Source organism: Jaculus jaculus, chromosome 4 (assembly GCF_020740685.1).
Source record: "Jaculus jaculus isolate mJacJac1 chromosome 4, mJacJac1.mat.Y.cur, whole genome shotgun sequence".
In the NCBI taxonomy this organism is placed as follows: Eukaryota; Metazoa; Chordata; class Mammalia; order Rodentia; family Dipodidae; genus Jaculus; species Jaculus jaculus.
Window position 1 is genome coordinate 119,191,795 of NC_059105.1, and position 20,981 is coordinate 119,212,775.

Here is a 20,981-nt window from a genome sequence, read left to right on the forward strand (position 1 = left end):
GATGAGAAATAGGAACTTGGAGGAGTTTTAAAGTATGCCTCCACAGAAATGCTGCCTTGCTGGGCATGGTGGTGCATGTCTTCAATCCCAGCATTGGGGAGGCAGAAGTAGGTGGATCACTGTGAGTTCAAGGTCAGTCTGTAACTACAGAGTAAGTTTCCAGTCAGCCTGGGCTAGAGTGAGACCCTACCTGGGGGTAGTGGGTGAGGGAATCCTTCTTTTATAGCACCAAAATAAAAGAAACTAGCAGGGAAGAAAAAGGAATTTAGTGGGGGGGTCTGGGAGTGGGAAAAGAGGAGTGTTGGGAGGGCATTATGATCATGGTATATTGTCTATATTTATAGAAGTTGTCAATAAAATGTTAAAAAATACTATCTGCAAAAGCAAAAGCGGAAATTTTACAGCAGAAAAGCCTGGCAAACACCAGCTTTCCACCTGCCCAAAGTAAACACCTAAAGAACAAGATTCAAGACACTGTGAGTACATACATGCACATCCAGATACAATACACTAAGGAGGCCACAAAGCCATTCACATAGATTTCTTGTGAAAACTTCACTTCCTTGGGCTGGAGAGATGGCTCAGTGGTTAAAGTTTCTTGTCTGTAAAGCCTAAAGGCCTGGGTTTGGTTCCCAAGTACCCACATAAAGGCAGATGCACAAAATGGCACATGCATCTGAAGTTATTTTGCAGTGGTTGGAGGCCCTGGCACACCCACTTACACACTTTCTTGCTTTCTCTAATAACTAAAATTATTTTTTAAAAAACTCCTGAAGTTCTCCTTTTAAAAAAAAAACAACTTTACTTTCTCCATCTAACTGAGAGGGGAGTATATAGTTAGGGTGACTGGACCCCTGAAGGTTAAAAAAAAAAAAAAGGCAGGAATGTTTGCACTTGCTAGAAATCAAAGATGATCTGATTTCTTATCTCATCTCTTGCCCAGTTCCCTAGTCCTGTTTTTCCACAAACAACCAGGACCCCTCCTGGAAGGGAGAGGTCTTTCATAGAATTTAAACATTGTGGTTGATCAAGTTCAGCCCCCAGAACTTGGTACCAGGGCTAGCCTCTTCCTGAGATAGCCCCTAGCCCTAACCAACCAGCTGTCCCTCTGGTTCCACCTGAGCCAGAAGACAGCCCACCACTATAAGGTTATAAATACCTTTGCAAGGGGCTGGCAGGCTCTCTGACCACTTGAGAACTTCCAGCTCTGAGTTTTTCCCCAGGCCCAGCTGGAGGGAACCGCTACCCCTTACTCTCCACAAGGGTTCTTTTATCCCCTCCAACTCCCCACATGGCAGGGGCTTCTTGAACTTCCTTTTCTTTCTAATTTTCCCAGGCCCTCCATGTGGGATCTCTAGCCACATGGATGCTTTTCCTTGGCTCTGTACTTCCATCAATAAATATAATAATTTAATAATTAGCCTTTTCAGTCCTCTTTTTTATTCTTTGATTAAAATTAGAAAGGAACCTAGGATTTGGGGTTCAAGGACTTTCCTGAACCCTTAACACCCTGTTATATAACCATGAGACATCATCAGAACAGAGTAACTTAAAGGGTATTCTACAAAGTAACTGCCCGAATCTCAGCAGAAATGCCAAGTACATAACAAAGAAAGGCTAAGGAAATTTCCCATAAGTGAAAAACCGAAGAGGCCATGACAGTTCCAAGCAGTGTGGGATCCTGGTGTGGGCCCTGAACCAAGGGACAACAGCGGAACAACTGACAAGACTCAAATATGGTTTGTAGCCTAGCTAATAGTACAGTATCAAAGGTAATTTCATGGTTTAGAAAATTGTACTCCAGAAGCTGTTAATACTGAGGGAAGAAGCTGGGGACTCTGTGCATTACTTTTGAGTATTTATTGTAAATATAAAATTATTTCAAACTAAAACCGTTTTCAGGGTCTGGGGAGATGGCCAGAAGGTAAGTCCTTGCTGCTCAAGCACAAGGGCTACGAGGGCCTGACTCATGCTGTTTGGTTCCCCAGCACCCACATCAACAGCTGGGCACAGCATTCATACCTGACACCCTAGCACCCAATGATCCAGGTTCAATTCTCCAGCACTTACATAGATTCACAGACCAGTGAGAGACTGGTCTCAAGGAAACACATCAATGACAAATAAAGGACACCAGACGTTCTCCTGCATAGGGACACGTGCATCCACACATACATACACATACATACATACACATATATACATACATACATACATACACACACACACATACAAGTACACAGACCAGGCACACCACAAATACACATGCAAAAACAGTTCTTAGGCCAGGCGTGGTGGCGCATATCTTTAATGCCAGCGCTCAGAAAGCAGAGATAGGAGGAATGCTGTGAGTTCCACACCAGCCTAGGACTACATAGTGAATTCCAGGTTAGTCTGGGCTATAGTGAGACCCTGCCTCAAGAAAAAAAATTCTTATTACTCAACTTATTATATAGTTTTTATCTTGCTTTTCCCATACCCTCCCTTCCTCCCTCTTCTTGTACAGTACGGTGGGAGTTCTTCTCTGTCACACTCACTAGTGAGAAAAAGCAACAAAAACAAGCAGAAAATTTCAGAGCTTAAACAGTGCGGGCACACTGTACATCACTCTCAGTTTTCCTTATTCTAATCGTCCTGCTCAGCTTGTGATGCTATTTTTGTTTATAAATAAAAGATCCAGAGGATGGGAAGATAGCTCAGAGGATGCTTGCCTGTAAAATCTAACAATCCAGATTCAATTCCCTAGTAGCCACATAAAGCCAAAATCACAAAGTGGTTGTTGCAGTCAGGTTTGCATTGCTGGTAGAAATCACCCAACCAAGAAAAGCTTGTGGGGGGAAAAGAGGTTTATTTTGGCTTACAGGCTTGAGGGGGAAGCTCCATGATAGCAGGGGAAAAGATGGCATGAGCAGAGGGTGAACATCACCCCCTGGCCCACATAATGTGGACAACAGGAACAGGAAGGTATGCCAAACACTAGCAAGGGGAAACTGGCTATAATACCCATAAGCTCGCCCCCAACAATACACTGCCTCCTGGAGGTGTTACTTTCCACTTGCCAACAGCTAGGGAACCTAGCATCCAGAACACCTAAGTTTATGGGGGACACCTGACTCAAACCACCACAGTGGTGCATGCATTTAGAGTTTGTTTGCAGTAGCTGGAGGCCCTGGCACGCCCAATTCTGTCTCTGTCTTTCTCTCTCTCTTTGCTTGCAAATAAATAAAAATATAAAAAGGGGGACTTCAGATACAATTTAACAGTTAAGGCACTTGGCTGCGAAGTCTAAGAACCCAGTTTTGATTCCCCAGTAAGCCAGATGCACAAGGTGGCACATGCATCTGGAATTCATTTGAGTGGCTAGAGGCTGTGGTGTGCCCATTCTGTGTGTGTGTGTGTGTGTGTGTGTGTGTGTGTGTGTGTGTGCGCGCGCGTGCGCACGTGTGCGTCTTTCTCTGCCTCTCTTAGAAATAAAAAAGAGAATGATCTTTTAAATTATTTACTTATTTGACAGAGAAAGAGGGAGACAGAATGGGTGTGCCAGGGCCTCCAGCCACTGCAAACGAACTCCAGACTCATGCGCTCCCTTGTGCATCTGACTAACTGGGTCCTGGGGAATTGAACCTGGGTCCTTTGGCTTTGCAGGCAAATGCTTTAACTACTAAGCCATCCCTCAAGACCAAGAGAATGATTTTAAAAAGATCCAGATGTTCACATTGTTAAAGCTCACAGAACATGACATGATCTTTTCATGCTTTGGTCTCTGATGGGGTGATTCATGCTTTCTTCTGTTTTAACATGTGAGATCAAGGTGAGACACACATGTAATGAATGGCATGTCACAGTTTAATCAGCATCAGCTTTTGTTGCTTAGGGTTACTTCAAAATAATGATGCATCTTATAATTGATAGCATTTTAGACTTGAGGAAATACAGTAATGAAGAAAATATTTAAACAGCATTTGTTTTCTTTTTTCCTTTTTCTTTTTTTAAACATTTCATTTATTTATTTGGGGGGAGGAGGTAAGAGAATGGATGCAACAGGATCTCCAGCCACTGCAAGCAAACTACAGACACATGTGCCACCTTGTGCATCTGGCCTACATGGGTACTGGGGAATTGAACCTCGTTCCTTAGGCTTCATAGGCAAGCACCTTAACCACTAAGCTATCTCTATAGCCCCCTTTTTCTTTTTTTTTCCTTTTTGGAGGTAGGGTCTCACACTAGCCCAGGCTGACCTGGATCTCACTCTGTAGGGCCAGGTTGGCTCTAACTCACAACAATACTTTTACCTCTGCCTTCCAAGTGCTGGGATTAAATGTATGTGCCACCATGCCCAGCTAAATAGCGCTTTTGGAGCTATACTCCCAGCAAAGCAGCATGAGGCCTACTGACCCATCCTATAGTCAAATTGGAGACAATTATTGTTTTTAAATACCATCTAGGGTGTAGGGATGTAGCTCGGTATTAGAATGCTTGCCAAGCATATGTAAGGCCTTGGGTTCCACAATGGCATCATAAAAATAAATAGGCAGGGCTGGGGAGATGCTTAATGGTTAAGGCACTTGCCTGCAAAGCCTAAGGATCCAAGTTTGATTCCCCAATACCCACACAAGGTATGGTGGTATACACGTTCATTCCCAGCTCTCAAGAGACAGAAGTAGGAGGATGGTTGTGAGTTCAAAGCCAGTCTAGAACTACAGAATGAATTCCAGGCCAGTCTAAGCTAGAGTAAGAGTCTATCTCCAAACAAAAAGGTGAAATTAAACATTCCAAAGTGAACAAAAACTGAGAAAATTCAGTGCTAGCAGATCCACCTTACAAGAAATGCCAAAGAGTCCTTCAGTCTGAAAAGTATCCTCAAATGGTAATTCAAACCCACATGAAGAATGCTAGTAATTATGCAGTTAAAATAGATACTAGCAATGCATCTTTCTCCTCCCCCCTCTCTGATTTCAAAAGTGTACAACATAATATAGATACATTTTGTTGGGTTTATATATGAATAATATAATTGGCAATAATAGCACAAAGGAGGTGAGTAGACATAAAACTACAATAGGGTAAGAAAATAATGACAGATGGTAAAATTGTAATTACAGTAATACATAATAACAGATGTGAAAACATAATTATAGTAACACTTTGTTGGGTTTGTAATATTAACAGATGTAAATACTTGCAGCCATAACACCAGGCAAAAAGGGTAAAAGGGAATGGAGCTGCAAAGAAGCAACATTTCTAGGGCTGGAGAGATGGTTAAGTGGTTAAGGCTCTTGCCTACAAACCCTAACGACCTGGGTTCAGTTCCCTAATGCCCATGTAAAGCCAGATGCAATAAGTGGTACATACACCTAGAGTTCGTTTGCAGCAGCTGGAGAACATGGCATGCTTACTCCTTTTCTCCTCTCTTCATGTAAATAATTTTAAAAAATAAAAAAAAAAGAAGTAACATTTCCACGTATGGCTGAAATTAAACTTACATAAATCTAAGGCTGATTTTTGTTTTGTTTTGTTTTGTTTTGTTTTGTTTTGTTTTGTTTTGTTTTGTTTTGTTTTGTTTTGAGGTATGGTTTCACTTTAGCCCAGGATGATCTAGAATTCACTTTGTATTTCCAGGCTAGCCTCAAATTCAGCCATCCTCCTACCTTTGCCTGCCAAGTGTTGGGATTAAAGGTATGTGCCACCACACCTGGCATAAAGCTGATTTTGGTAAGGAGAGAAACTACTAAAAATAGCCAGTGAAAAAAAACATTAGTGACACTTGAGTGCTATATAAGAATTCAATCAATGCAAAACAAAGCAATGAGGAAAGAACCAAGGAATAATAACTGACAGGATGTATGCAAAACAAATACATGGCAAAAATAAATCCAATCACATAAACAGTAACATTAGATATGAATGGATCAACAAGCCAGCCAAAAGGCAGTGACCAACAGACTGGATTTAAGAAGCATGACCCAATTACATGCTATATAGGAGATAAAGAGTATAGATTCCGCCGGGCGTGGTGGTGCATGCCTTTAATCCCAGCACTCAGGAGGCAGAGGTAGGAGGATCACCAAGAGTTCAAGGGCACCCTGAGACTACATAGTTAATTCCAGGCCAGCTTGGAGCAGAGTGAGACCCTACCTTGAAAAAAAAAAAAAATAGAGTGTAGACTCCAAGACACAGATTAAAAGAATGAAATAAGAATACATAATGGTTCAGTGACTTTCAAAAACAGCCCAGCAGGCTCTTCACATGCTTAAACACAGTTACTATATGACTCAGAAATTCTACCTCCACCCCCAATAATGAAAAGGTATGTCCACACAAAAACAACATGCATGTTTATGCAGCATTACTGAGATGATTCAAAAGGTACTAACAATCCATATGTCCAACAAAGGATAAACACAGTAACACACTTGGTGCACACACATAAAGAAACATCCAGCTGCAAAAAGAAATGCAGCACAACATGGATGGGCCTTGAAAACATGCTAAGTACAAGATGACCATCACAAAAGAACATACTCTACAGCATCCATTTATATGAAAGTCTGGGACAGGGACATCTAAAGACAGAAAGTAGATTGGTGGTTGCCTACAGCAGGGAAGAGAGGTACAATGAAAGCTAAATGCTATAGGATTTCTTTCTTATTTTCCAGTGCTGAGATCAAACCCAGGGCCTCATGCATGTAAGACTAATGCTCTACAATTCAGTTCAGTCCCAGTCCAGTAGAATTTCTTTTTTGGTGTAATGAAAATGCTATAAAATTAACTGTGGTGACAGATGCATATATCTGTGAAAACACAAAACAACAAAAACAAAAACAAAAAACACTGAATTATTTTCACAACATTTTAAATAGATAATTGTATAGTATGCAGATTATATATTTGAAAATTTTAAGTGGGGGGAGCTGGAGAGATGGCTTAGTAGTTAAGGTGCTTGCCTGCAAAGCCAGAGGACCCAGGTTCAATTTCCCAGGACCCTAAAAGCCAGATGCACAAGGTGGCACATGTGTCTGGAGTTCATCTGCAGTGGCTAGAGGCCCTGGCATGCCCATTCTCTCTCTCTTTCTTTCTCTCTCTCTCTAATAAATAAAATGTTTTTATAAACATGAAAAATAAATAAAAATTTCAAGTCAGGATGTGGAGATGGCTCAGCAGTTAAAGGCACTTGAGAGATGGTCCAGTGGTTAAAGGGCTTGCTTACAAAGCCTAATAGCCCAGGTTTGATACCCCAGTACCCACGTAAGGCCAAATCCTCATTCCACTCTAGAGTAAGGCCCTAGCATACCCATTCTCTTCCTCTTTCTCCTTGCAAATAAAAAATAATTTTTAATTAATTAATTAAAATAAAGGCATTTGGGACTGGAGAGATGGCTTAGTGGTTAAGCACTTGCCTATGAAGCCTAAGGGCCCCGGTTCAAGGCTCAATTCCCCAGGACCCATATTAGCCAGATGCACAAGGGGACGCACACGTCTGGAGTTCGTTTGCAGTGGCTGGAGGCCCTGGCATGCCCATGCCCATGCCCATTCCCCCTCCCCCTCTCTCTCTCCCTCCTTCCCACTCCCCCCTCCCTTCCCCTACCCCCCTCCCCCCTCCTCTATCTATCTATCTATCTATCTATCTATCTATCTATCTATCTATCTATATAACTGCCTATTTCTCTGTCGCTTCCAGATAAATAAAAATAAATAAACAAAAATAAATAAATAAAGGCATTTGCTTACAAAGCCTGCAAGCCTGGGTTTGACTACCAGTACTCACGTAAAACCAGATACACAGAGTACAGTATCACCTGGAGTTTGTGTACAGTGGCAAGAGACCCTGACACACCCATTCTCATTCTCTCTTTCTCAAATACATAAAGATATTCTTTCAATTTAAGTTTATTTCTGCTCACGGGATCATTTATGCAGCAAATGTGCATTAGAGGAGTGTTGAGCACTCAGCACTACATCTGGCACAGTGGACAGAGAAGTGCACCTCCAGGATCACTGGTGTTTACTTGCTTGTCTCCAGTGCCCAGACTATGCTTACCACAATAGAAGGTTCACAAGAGCCCTCTTCTGGCCAGCAAGTGACATTGGTAAAAATTATTGTCTCATCTCCAACACCTGCCTGGACAGTCCCAACTTTCCTATTCCACATCATTGGACTTCTATCTCATGTCAGTGTGGAAACCCCATATTCTCTGTTGAAAACTGCCACCCTACCCTGAACTCCAATTTCCCTGGAATGATTTCTACCACCTTCCTCGACCTATGTCAACCTCATGGGCCAGCTCTTGCTTTTCCAAGTAGTAAATGAAAACTCTGACAAACTAATGCTTTGCTCAGAGAACATTCTTATTTATCTTCATATTCATAGTACATATTATAGTGTTAGGCACAGGAAATATATGTGTGTGTGCGTGCGTGTGTGTGTGTGTGTGTGTGTGTGTGTGTGTGTGTGTATGTAAGGGACCATCACATGAAGGGAAAACAAAATCCATTAGTCCAGCAATGTCAAAGATTATGAAAATCTGGGCTGGAGAGATGGCTTAGCGGTTAAGCGCTTGCCTGTGAAGCCAAAGGACCCCAGTTCGAGGCTTGATTCCCCCAGGACCCATGTTAGCCAGATGTACAAGGGGGCGCACGCGTCTGGAATTCATTTACAGTGGCTGGAAACCCTGGCGTGCCCATTCTCTCTCTCTCTCACTCTCTCTCTGTCTGTTGCTCTCAAATAAATAAATAAAAACAAACAAAAAAATTTTAAAAAAGAACTTTAAGTTCTTACAAAAAATTTTTTTTAGGGCTGGAGAGATGGCTTAGCGGTTAAGCGCTTGCCTGTGAAGCCTATGGACCCTGGTTCGAGGCTCAGTTCCCCAGGTCCCACGTTAGCCAGATGTACAAGGGGGCACACACGTCTGGAGTTCGTTTGCAGTGACTGGAAACCCTGGCGTGCCCATTCTCTCTCTTTCCCTCTATTTGTCTTTCTCTCTGTGTCTGTCGCTCTCAAATAAATAAATAAAAAATGAACAAAAAAATATTTATAAAAAAATTCTTTTTTAATTTAAAAAAAGATTATGAAAATCACACTTTCACAATAAAAATCAGAGCACACAGTTCATGAAACTACTAGAATTGAGTATCTGAAATCAAAACTGCCCTGGAAAATCCAGGCTGCCTCACTGCCTCAACTCTCTAAAAAGAATCCAAAACAGAGTAGTTACATACACGATAGCAGTCAGTACGGGGGATCTTACACAACCCAAACATGAGGGCAGGGCTGATCCCTGAGTTTAGACAAAACACTAAGCAAAACACAGAACAGAAAAGTATGTATGCAAGATGACACAGCTGTGCAAAGGGCTATGATGAAAGAGAGCTGGCTGTGTGTGCAGTATTGCAGGCGACAGAGCTGTACATCCTCTGAGTCCATGTTAAAGTTAGAGACAGAGTAATAAGAAAAACAGCAATAGCGCCTCTCGTGACTTTACCTAAGAAGCGAGATCAGTGGCGCGGGGACTGTAAGTCTCTTCTCTCTTAAACAAGACATAGTGAGAAGGGTTGTTTCTCCATTATTATGGCATTTGGAATAGTCAAATTTCCTGATAAGGAGAAAAAACCCACATACTTTTCTTATGGTTGATTCTCTCATTTTATAATGAACTTTAAGGATGGTCATTTGTTTTGTTTATGTCAAGAACAATCAATAGTTTAATTAACTATTCAAGATTCTTCCTAATTGATTCTCATTTGGTATAATTAAAAACTAAGACTTGAGCTGAAGAGAGGGCTCAGCAACTAAAGATGCTTGCTTGCAAAGCCTGAGGGCCCAGGTTTAAATCTCCAGTACCCACATAAAGCCAGATGTACAAAGTGGTGCACACTTCTGGAGTTTGTTTGCAGAGGCAGGAGGCCCTGGAACATCCATTTCAACCCCCAACCCTCTGCTTGCAAGTGAATTTAAAAATCAGTTTATAAAAAAACAAAACTTGAGGCCAGAGAGATGGCTCAGCAGTTAAGAAACTTGCCTGCAAGGCCTAAGGACCAGAGTCCAATTCACCAGTACCCATGTAAAGCCAGATGCCCAAGCTGACACATGCAACTGGAGTTCATTTGCAGTGCTTACAGGCTTTGGCACACCCAAATTTTCCCTTTCTCCTTCACAAATAAATAAGATATAAAAACTGAAACTTAAAAGTGTACACAAAGAACTTGTCACTAGCAAATTTTTCACTTGCTTTTTTTCCATCTTGAGTCCCCCAAGTTAGAATCTAATTCAGAAAAGGACAAAAAGAAGGAAAAGAATGTCCTATTTCCAAAGCACAGACTTCATTTTCATTTACATCTGCTCATACACAGATGCATATAACTACAAAACATACGTGTACAAAGTACATATGCCCAGAGATACACATATCTAACATGTGTACATAGACAGACATGAATATAAAGGAAAAGAAAAGGTCCTAAACAACCTTCAGATGTCTTCATGAGTAAGATGATGACAGCAGCAGCTTCAAATAGCCCAGGAGATGAAAAATAACTAACAACATGAATATGCACCACCTCAGCCCCTGTCATTCTCCTTGCCATCAACACTCCTTGGATTATACAGGAATAGGAAGCACGTTGAAGGATTTATTCAAAACATATTCTCTTTATTAAAAAGAAAAGCAAAGGTGTGTAAATCCTGAACATAATTTCAATTAATGTAAAGACAACTTTCTTGCCGGGTGTGGTGGCGCACACCTTTAATCCCAGCACTCGGGAGGCAGAGGTGGGAGGATCGCCATGAGTTTGAGGCCACCCTGAGACTATATAGTGAATTCCAGGTCAGCCTGGACTAGAGTGAGACCCTACCTTGAAAAACCAAAAAATTTAAAAAAAGACAACTTTCTTTAAAATACAGTTCCAATGCTAAGGGAGATGGCTCAGCAGTTAAAGGCACTTGCTTGAAGAGTCTGCTGGCCCAGTATTCATTTCCCCAGAATCTATGTAAAGCCAAAGGCAAAAAGCAGTGCAAGCATCTGGCATTAATTCGCAGTGGCAAGATAAAACAGTGCATCCACATATATACACACAGGTGTGTGTGCACGCAAATAATAAATTAAAAAATACAGTTCCAGAGTCTAAACACAAATAGAATTTGTAAAAATTTTCATAATCCCATCAGAATTTGTCCTCATCCCCTTCTTAAATACTTTTGCAGTGGAGCCATCTATCAAGTTTTACAGTTTAAACCACTTATATAGCACCAAATCATTAGCATAAATGGCATGTAAATTTCATGGAGGCCCTGGTGGTGTCCTTTTAACTGTTTTATACAACATCCAGTATACCACAGCTAATTAAACTTTTATGAGGGGCTGGAGAGGTGTCTTAGTAGTTAAGGCGCTTGCCTGCAAAGCTTAAGGACCTAGGCTTGATTCCCCAGTACCCACATAAGCCAGATGAACAAGGTGGCTCATGCATCTGGAGTTCACCTGCACTGGCTAGAGGTCCTGGTGTGCCTATTCTCTCTCCCTCTGTCCCTCCCCACCCCCCACCCCCCGGCCGCCGCCTCTTTCTCTCTCTCTCAAATAAATAAAATATTTTTTTAAAATAGAGATTCTTAAAAAAAAAATTTTATGGTGGTTAGTCTTTAAAAATGTCAAAACCTGAGCTTAGTGGTTAAAGCACTTGCCTGCAAAGTCAAAGGACCCAGCCAGATGCACAAGGTGGCACATGCATCTGGAGTTCATTTGTAGCACCTGGAAGCTCTGGTGTGCCCATTCTCTCCCTCCCTCTCTCTCTTTCAAATAAATAAATAAAAATATTTTATTAAAAAATGTTAGATTAAACATCTGTTATTCAACTTAGCTGTCCCATTTGATACAAACCCATGATCAGTATCTGTACTTCAAGAACACTAAAAACCTGAAAACAAAACAAGCCCCTCTGTCCAAGAATACTGTTTCATTTTTGTGTCAACAGAAATGGCTAGCAGAAACAATGCAACACACAGGTCTACACTATTAACTTGAGCTTTTTTGCACGCTTAAAAAGCAAAAAGCCAGCTGGATATCATGCACATTTCCAGAGGCTTCCATCTTACCTTTCCCATTCTGCCAGGTAGTATACCAAGATAAAGTAAGGAAGGAAGTGACAAACACTAAAGCAGTGGCCACAGTTCCATTTCGGAGCCTCATCTCATTTCACCATCACACTGGTGCATATGTTGGTGACAACAACCAAGACTGTTTTCTTCTCAGCCTGAAGTCAACTGAATCCAGGACTCCTGGCTCTAAGCCAAAAGAAACAATTGATGAGAGAGGCTCATTTCAGATGCTTGGCAGAAGGTGTCCAGCAGCAGTGCCGATCACAGTTGCTCCTCAGGATTGTCTTCGCAGTCTTCATAGGCTCTAGGGCTTTTTTTTTCTTCCTATTCAGGAGAGAAAGAGAAAGAAAAATTTACTAAATAATGCAAAGCATAGGTTTCTTCATTCATTATTCAACATTTATAAAGAGACTTTTGGCAAGGCTAAACTGTATCTATGAAAACATCCCTACCTCAAAACAACTCATCTAATACCAGAATTATATGGTCTTTTCTTTCCCAGAAAAAGCTTCAAACTATATTCCTTCCTGGCTAGTTGTTTTGAGCATTAAAAGAAATGTGTACTCAGTTAAAAGGTGGAAATTATAGAGCTCACCAATTCCCTAGGAGACCTCTAACAGCTGCACAGTAGTGACTCCTAAGGAACATTTCACTCTCCCCTATTTCCTACTGCACAATCAAAAGGATGTTCAAAAAACTGGTAAGAAAACTGGCACTCTACAATATTTATGAATCAAAAGACCTGAGTTCCAGATCTAGCACCGACATTCTTTACATGACTCCCAGCGTGTCCCTATCTAGTGTTCAAGCTCACTGACTAAGTGAGAACGCCGTCTATCTCATCTCCTTTCCTATAGTATCACAAACAGCAACACGTTTGTAATTATCAATGGTAGCTGTCATCATCAATTCAGTTTCCCCAGTGAAAACTGGGAATAGTTGCACATTTAGAAAATGTAACAATTTATCCCACTCTCTCAGCCAGGACCCATCATTTTGCATAAATCAGGATATTTGGGAGATCACTACCCATCTGATTAAGCCGCTGAAAAATAAGAAAGAAATGAGGTCACTAGAAATGTATGTCCAGCACATACTAGTTTCTCAGTGAATGTTAACTGTGTTAAAAGCCAACAAGAAAGCAAGCAAAACCAAGGCAGCTGCATAACCGCTCTCATTCCCCAGAGCCAGGTCAGGCAATCTGAGATGTGCATTGATTTCTGGTGGCCTCAAGGGTGCCACAAGATTCTCCTGGATAGATTAAATGGCACTCTAGTGGGGTGAGTTAATGCACCTCCAAAAATGCCTAACAAACCCAAAAGGCAATTCGCTCAGTAGAACACCTGTCTGATTAAAGCAGCCATTTGCAGGCAACTCTGAAACTAGTGGCTCAGCTACTTCTACCCCTGCACACTATGGGAACCTCAAGCACAGGGAGAGCACAGGGCTCGTAGGACATGAGGGCGGCCATGACAACCACCTCGAGCACAGGGAGAGCGCAGGCACGCCAGCCCTGAGGGCGGCCATGACAGCACAACAGGCCGCACGCGAGGGCGGCCACGAGAGCACGCGGCACGCCATAGGGAGGGCGGCCATGACAGCACAGCACACTGCACGCGAGGGCGGCCACGAGAGCACGCGGCACGCCATAGGGAGGGCGGCCAAGACAGCACAGCACACTGCACGTGAGGGCGGCCACGAGAGCACGCGGCACGCCATAGGGAGGGCGGCCAAGACAGCACAGCACACTGCACGTGAGGGCGGCCACGAGAGCACGCGGCACGCCATAGGGAGGGCGGCCATGACAGCACAACAGGCCGCACGCGAGGGCGGCCATGACACCCACCCTCACCCACTGACTTTGCCCAATGTGTTGGGTCCATTCTAAAGTATGCTTTGAACCTTCACTAAATTCTATGGGATGGACATTATGACCCTTACTGTTACACACAAGGAAACAAGCTAAGTGATAACACTCAAGTTCAAGCTCTTAATACTTACTCCTCAAACTCACAGTGCAGCCAAAACAACTGAGGAATATTCCTGAATGTTAATTTTACTCAACAGCAAGTGTGAATTTTTAAGATGTTTTATATTTTATTACAAGCATGAGTCTATTGCAGTACGCTTTGCAGATTTTGCAGGAATTTTCAAAGTCTAAACATAGACCTTTAAAGAAATTACCCAATTCCGGCAGCCTCCAGCTAATCCCTCACTCACTAAGCCCCCAACAAAGCATGCCTGTTGCCTTCTTGGGCAAGATGCTCTAATTTCACATAGTATTCTGGAAGTACTACATTCCAGTACATTCTTCCTGATGCCTAGAGGACAAAGAAGCTCCAAAGACCTTCTCAGAGTTGTCCTTCCTAAGACAAATTTATTTACTCATCTACAGTTCATATAACTTGGTATCAAACATGTTTAGGTTGACAGTTCAGATAAATAAATCCTATCAAGTACCTAATAGATTGTCTTAAATCGATAAGCACACTCCAGTGGCTTCTGATTCTAAAATCAGAGGTGAAAACATAATAAACTACATAACCTGGAATTTTAAGCCTGGTTTGACATTATATAAAAATGCTTATTAACTACAAATACAGCTTACATAAAATTCTGTATAAATGCAGGGAGACAAGTAAAACAGACTCTAAGATCAAGGTGTACTACAGATTCATTATCCATAATAAATGAAAAACATTAGGGATATTAAATACTGGACCCAGAAGTTAGGACACTATGGTGTGAAGAACATACAATGAATTCTACTCATAAGACTGAAATTTCAACGAAATAAAAATATGGAGGTGTCTTACTCCATAAGAATGCAGTCATAGTGTTGAACTAGGGTTTCCAAACTATTGAAGTTTAAGTGTGAAGCCCTGTGAATGAACTCTCCAGAGGGGGTCCAAACTAACAAGCCGCTGCTCTCAAATGGTGACAGGCAGCTCAGGAGCTGGCCTGTTAGACACAAGTGACCTACATTTTTATCAGTGTCCACTTAAAGCAAATATTTAAATCTGCCACCTATTTTAGTAGTCTCTAAAGATATTAATTCACAGTCAAATCTTTGAACTAAACTCTGATGGCTAAAATTACTAGTCATTTCTCCCATCCTCCCAAAGATGAATGGAATTTTCAACTCTAGACCTCAGAGAAAATCGGTGTCGTTAAGAGATTTAACAACCCGCTGTCTTAATTCTTCTATTACTGCCTTGGAAAAACTTTCTTTTCATTTTATTTTTAAGTGTTCCCTGAATTATTCACTATGTTCCATGGCTCGAGAACACTGCTGAACATTTGGCACATGCCTTAATCAGCATCCCACAGACAAACCAGAGGTGCCCACAGAATAAAGGCACAATTCATTATATCTACGATTACTGAAAACCATGACGTAAGCCTATTTAACTTTACACACCTCAATTACCAAATAAACTCATTTATTTTCCATTTATAGAGGATTAACATTTTTCTTAAAAACTGCTTACATAATTTCCTCACCCAATGCATTTTAGTACTTACATTTGTGGGTTGAAGAATCCTATGTCACCACAGCCAACGTAAAACTAGGTTTTAAACATTCAGGAAACGAGACATCAACCACAAAACGCATATTATTTGATTCTAAATTTAGCTTTACATTCAAACAAACGACTGCGACCTTCTTTATATCCCATCAAGCAATCTGTCGGATGGCAAAAGCTCCAGAGCAATACACGGAGAGCAAGAAGACAGACTGTCTCCTACTTCGCGATTCCGCACGTGAGCAGTGCACGGGCTCCGGAGAATCAACCCCACAGCGGCAGGACGAGCGGGCGCGCGAGCGGCACCTCCGCCCGCCGGGCAACCGCGCCTTCAGGATGTCACCTGGCACGCAGGAGTCAACCGGACCCAGCCTGGGGGTCCTACGGCAGCTTGCCTGGGCCGGAGGGAACCGAGGCCCGGGAGCAGAGAGGAGGGAGCGGGGGCTCCGCACACCGGGGCCATCAGGGCTTCGCTTCGTAGGTCGATTCGTCTCCGCGGGCTCGCGCCCACTCCCCAGGGCAGCAGCAGCCCGGCCTGGGCGCCCAGGGCAGATGCGGGCCCTCCAGCCGCGGGGTTCCGCGGCAACTCCCCGTCCGCCCCGGGAATCCCGCCGAGGCACGCTCCGCCACACTTCCCTCCCTTGTCCCCGAGCCCCGCGAGCGCCGGGCAGGCGCGCGGCCACCCGGAGGGCGCGCGGCACCGAGGGGCTGTGGTGGCAGCGGCGGCGGCGGGGATGAGCGGAGGGCGCCCGGCTTCGCGCTCCGCCTCCCCGAGGCCCGGGGCGCACGAGCTCCGTCCCGGCCGGCCGCGGCGCGGGCGGCTCTGTGACCAGCAGGTGGATCTCCCGCGAGTCCCCGCAGCCGAGCCGGGCCGACCGGGCCGGCGCCGCCCCTGCGCCCCCTCCCCGCGCTCCCCGCGCCAGGCCGCCGCGCGCGCCGCCGCCCGAGCCCCTCACCTGCGGTTGGCGTGACTGCTGCTGCCGCGGCCGCCGGCGACGCCGCTGTGGCCTCCGCCGCTGCCGCCCGGCCGCCGCGCCGCGCCGCGCCCCGCCCCCGGAGACTCCGCCCCCGCGCGGCCCCGCCCGCGACCCCGCCAGCCATTGGCCGCCGGCGACTGCGCGCCCTGCCGTCAGTGGCCCGCCGGGCCATCACTTAGGGGCGCCGTCGCGCAGCCTATATAACTCTCCAGACCTTCCCCCCGCGGCATCTAATGGCACGCTCCGGCCCGTAGCTGCCTGCACATCTGGCTCTACTCCTCTGGCCTGTGGGGCGACGGCTCCAGCGGCCAACAAAGGCCCTGGAGAGCCCCCGGCCCTGTCCCCAGCTCCGCGCGCCGCCTCTGCCCCGGCCTCTTCCCCCAGCGCAGGGTCCCATCTGGATCCCGGAGGTCCACATTCCGTGACAAATCCCAACCCTAATCCAACAAGAGCTCCCGAGGCATCCTCAGCGGTGGGCCTCGTTGTCCTCACTTTAACGAGCCGGACCGACTTGAACCCCTAGGAAGAACTATGACCAGGGTCTGAAAGCACACGTCGGTGCTCGTGCCCCTGGTGTTGACACTACGCCACGCTGACCTGCATCCCCAGCATGCGTTAGAATTGATGAATCATTTCAAGTTTGCAGTGTTCACAATCTTGAAATTTCCCACTATATCCATGCTATCTGAGCAGCCACTTTAATAACTGTTATAAATGATGTAAGTGTGATTGCTAATACAAGGATGGGGTGGAGTAGGAAAAAAAACTGGAGAATTTGTGCATGATATCTTATAAACAGATTAACTGGTTTATTGGTAATCTGCTTAATTTCGGGGCATAGCAATGCATGCCTGAAATTCCAACACTCAGGAGACTGAGTCAGGAAGATTACAAATTCAAGGCCAGTCAGCTACATAGCCAGTTTGGAACCATCCTGATACATAAGACCAGGTCTCAAAGAAAAAAAAAAAAAGTGTGTTTAACAATCAAAGACAGCTAATCCAAATCCTAAATCTTATCAATTTCTTTTTTTGTTTTTATATCATTTCCATCTCTTATCACTGATTTTAAAAACTATTTACTCAGAGGCTGGAGAGATGGCTTAGTGGTTAAGGTGCTTACCTGTAAAGCTTAAAGACTTAGGTTCGATTCCCTGGTATCCATGTAAGTCAGATGCACAAAGTGGCACATGCATCTGGAGTTTGTTTGCAGTGGCTAGAGGCCCTGGCATGCCCATTCTGTCTCTATCTTCAACTTTCTCTCAAATAATAAAATAATAATAATAAACTATTTACTTGTGTGCACTTGTGTGTGTACCTGGGTCTCTCGCCAGTGAAAATGAACTCCAGATGTAAGCACTCATTTTGGGTCATGGGTCCAGAGTAATCAAACCCAGACCATCAGGCTTTGTAAGCAAGCACTTGTAACCACTGAGCCATCTCCCCAGGTCTACCATTGACTTTTAGTTTCTTCTCTAGTTCTGCTATCATAGCCAATGGAATTGTAGCCAAGATGTCTATATATATATATACATATATATATATATGGAGAGAGAGAGAGAGAGAGAGAGAGAGAGGGAGAGAGAGGGAGAGGGAGGAATGGGTGCACCAGGGCCTCCAGCTACTGCAAACGAACTTAAGACACATGTGCCACCTTGTGCATCTGGCTTGCCTTGGTCCTGGAACTAGAATCCTTTAATTTGTAGGAAAGCACCTTACTAACTAAGCCATCTCTCCAGCCCCCACAAGCTTTTTCTGAGGGCCTGTGATAACCAAGGCAGCTGATACCTCCCTGTGGAGTCTCACAGACTAGTGTGAGACATAAATAAGTAATTAAACCACAGGACAGTGCCACAAGCACATGAGCTGGGGACAGCAGACAGCATGAGGCTATTAACCAGATTCTCTGGGTAAGGAAGACTTCCTGGAAGTGACATTCTAGCTAAAAGCAGACTACACACAGGAAATCTTTTCCTTTTATCTCTTTGATGATGAGTGGTTGGTGGTGGGACCTCACGTACATTAATCAGCTTCCAAGAAATCAAACACAATAATGCCAGTTGCTTTCTACTGCACCTCTACGTGCATTAGCCATCAGACTTGCATCATTTATGAGTGGTTATAAATGTGATTCTGGTGTCTTGCCTAGTGCAGTGGGATCTTTGTTCAGCACATGGAATTAAGAGGACTTACCTCAGGAGGGGCTTTTTCAGATGCTGTATATAGGAGACCTCCCATTTCAATGGAGAGAGTGCACTGTTGCATTCTCCTAGAACTAGTGCCCCAGTTTCTTAAACTGTGGGTCACACTCCCATGTGGGGTCACAAATGAATAAGGCATTGTGAAAAAATCTGTAAATAGCAAAAAGTTTGTTTCAACCAAAAATTAATTAAAAATCTAATGTGTAATGAATCTAAAGGGCTGCTGGAAGTATTCACCCATGTTGTATTTCACAACTTCTCTGCAGCCTTGGTCCTGATCACACATGACGTGCACTTGGCACTGTGTATACCCTCACACCATGCAGTGAACAATGAAACACGTTGGCGCAGACACAACACTATAGTGTGCTATGGATTTCAGTGTCTTTAATATACATACAAACTCCTGCTCTGACAGAAACGTAAGAGTTTAATTATGGAAAACAAAGACATTAAATATTTTTCTATTGTCATTCCTAAGCATGTATTAAATCAGTAGGCCTTTGTATTGTATTGCATTAGGATGTTTAGTTTTAGCCAGGTGTGTTGACCCATGCCTTAATCCCAGCACTCAGGAGGCAGGTGCAGGAGGTTCACTGAGCCAGGTCATCCTGGGCTTGAGTAAGATCCTACTTTGAAAAAACCTTAAAAATAAATAAAAAATTAAAATAAAAATGAATTTTGGCTTGGGATTGGGACATTTCCAACAATTTCTGGGGTGACCATAAACATCCTTACTGCCTGTCTTGTGCTGACATTCTCTGCACAAGTGGTTATAAAATCAATATTATCAGTCAACTGAGCAAAACACTGAAGATGTCCTGAATCCTGAAGTATCAGATATTCAGCCAAGATTTATTTCTTTATATAAAAATAAACAAGCACATCCATCTCATTAGTAATCAAATTTGCTTTTGTCTTTAATAAATATACATATGCCAAAAATTTTTTGAAATAAATTTCTTTATAATTTATTACCAGTTTTTATATTTGTAATTCTATATAGTCAGAGTTCTGTAAACATTTTTTTAGGCAAAAAAAATGGTCTTGAGTGGGAAAAGTGTAAGAATCTCTGATTTAGTACAACCAGATCACCTAAGATTGAAGAATCTATTAACCTAGCTGAACCTGGTGCTGGCATGTAATCCCAGGTACCCAAGAGGTTGATGCTAGAAGATTGCAAGTGCAAGGCAGGCTTGGGCTATAGACTATGCAATTTAACAAGACCTCATCTCAAAATAAACACTAAGAAAAGGACTGGGGGTGTGGGGAGAAGGCTCAGTAGATAACGTGCTTGCTACAGAAGTACAGTACCTGAGTTTGGATTCCCAGACCTCAACATACAAAGCCAAAAGCAGCAGGGTGTGGTGGTGTATGCCTTTAATCCTAACACTTAGGAGGCAGAGGTAGGAAAATCACTATGAGTTTGCCAGTCTGTAACTACATAGTGAATTCCAGGTCAGCCTGGGATAGAAGAAGATCATACCTTGAAAAACAAAAACAAAAGGCCAGAAGCTATGGCAAACTTCCATAATCCTGCATGCCTATGAAAACATGGGAGGTGAAGACAGCAGAACTTACCAAAGGCTGGTGAAGCAGCTAGCTTGGCAAACAGAGCAGTGAACAAGACCCTCCCTTAAGTAGAGTGCAAGGAGAGGAACAACCTTCACACCTGTGCTATGGCATGCCCATGCCCCCACTCATACACATGAACCCCCCCCCACACACACACACAGCTTGGAATATAGCTTAATGGTAGAATCTTGTCTAGCATGTGGGAGGTCCAGGGCTCAAACACCAATGAAGAGAAACAAAAATCCATTAATGCTTTGTTAGCTGTGGAGTGTTTCAGATAAACGGCACAAGCTCTCCAGCCCTGGGACCTTTTTTTTATTTCTTTTTCTTCGCTTATGAATTTGGCATTTGACAAAGATGCTGGATCAACAGTCATGCATCTGAAATCCACCCATGCATGAAAACAATTTGAGCCATTCTTCCCTCTTCTCTATCAGTATATTTCAAATAGGATAAAAACCCTAATTCCCATAGCATACCCAGGACTGTGGCTGTCAATAATGGAGTTACAGGTACCTGGACTACTGAATCTATGCTACCTTTTCATGGCAAAGACTCAGATGTGTCTTTCCCCTCACAGGGCAAACAACCATCTCCTGCAAGTGTATCTATCTATT

At 43.5% G+C, this 20,981-nt stretch overlaps 1 protein-coding gene across 5 annotated transcripts in view; it reads right to left on the reverse strand.

Moving 5' to 3' along the window:
* Mgat4a (alpha-1,3-mannosyl-glycoprotein 4-beta-N-acetylglucosaminyltransferase A) overlaps nucleotides 1–17,284 on the reverse strand; it is a 146,566-nt gene extending 129,282 nt beyond the window's left edge. For 2 of the 5 annotated variants that reach the window (XM_012951500.2, XM_045148100.1), the window contains exons 1-2: nucleotides 15,611–15,626; nucleotides 12,083–12,409 (exon numbers count right to left, since the gene is read on the reverse strand). In XM_012951500.2, coding sequence (XP_012806954.1) covers nucleotides 12,083–12,176 — 94 coding nt within the window. In that variant the 5' untranslated portion in view covers nucleotides 12,177–12,409; nucleotides 15,611–15,626. Of the gene's footprint in view, nucleotides 1–12,082; nucleotides 12,410–15,610; nucleotides 15,628–16,568; nucleotides 16,634–17,186 lie in introns of those variants that run through there. The other 3 variants (XM_045148103.1, XM_045148102.1, XM_045148101.1) reach the window with 3 other exon arrangements.
* Between the last annotated feature and the right edge of the window lie 3,697 nt (nucleotides 17,285–20,981).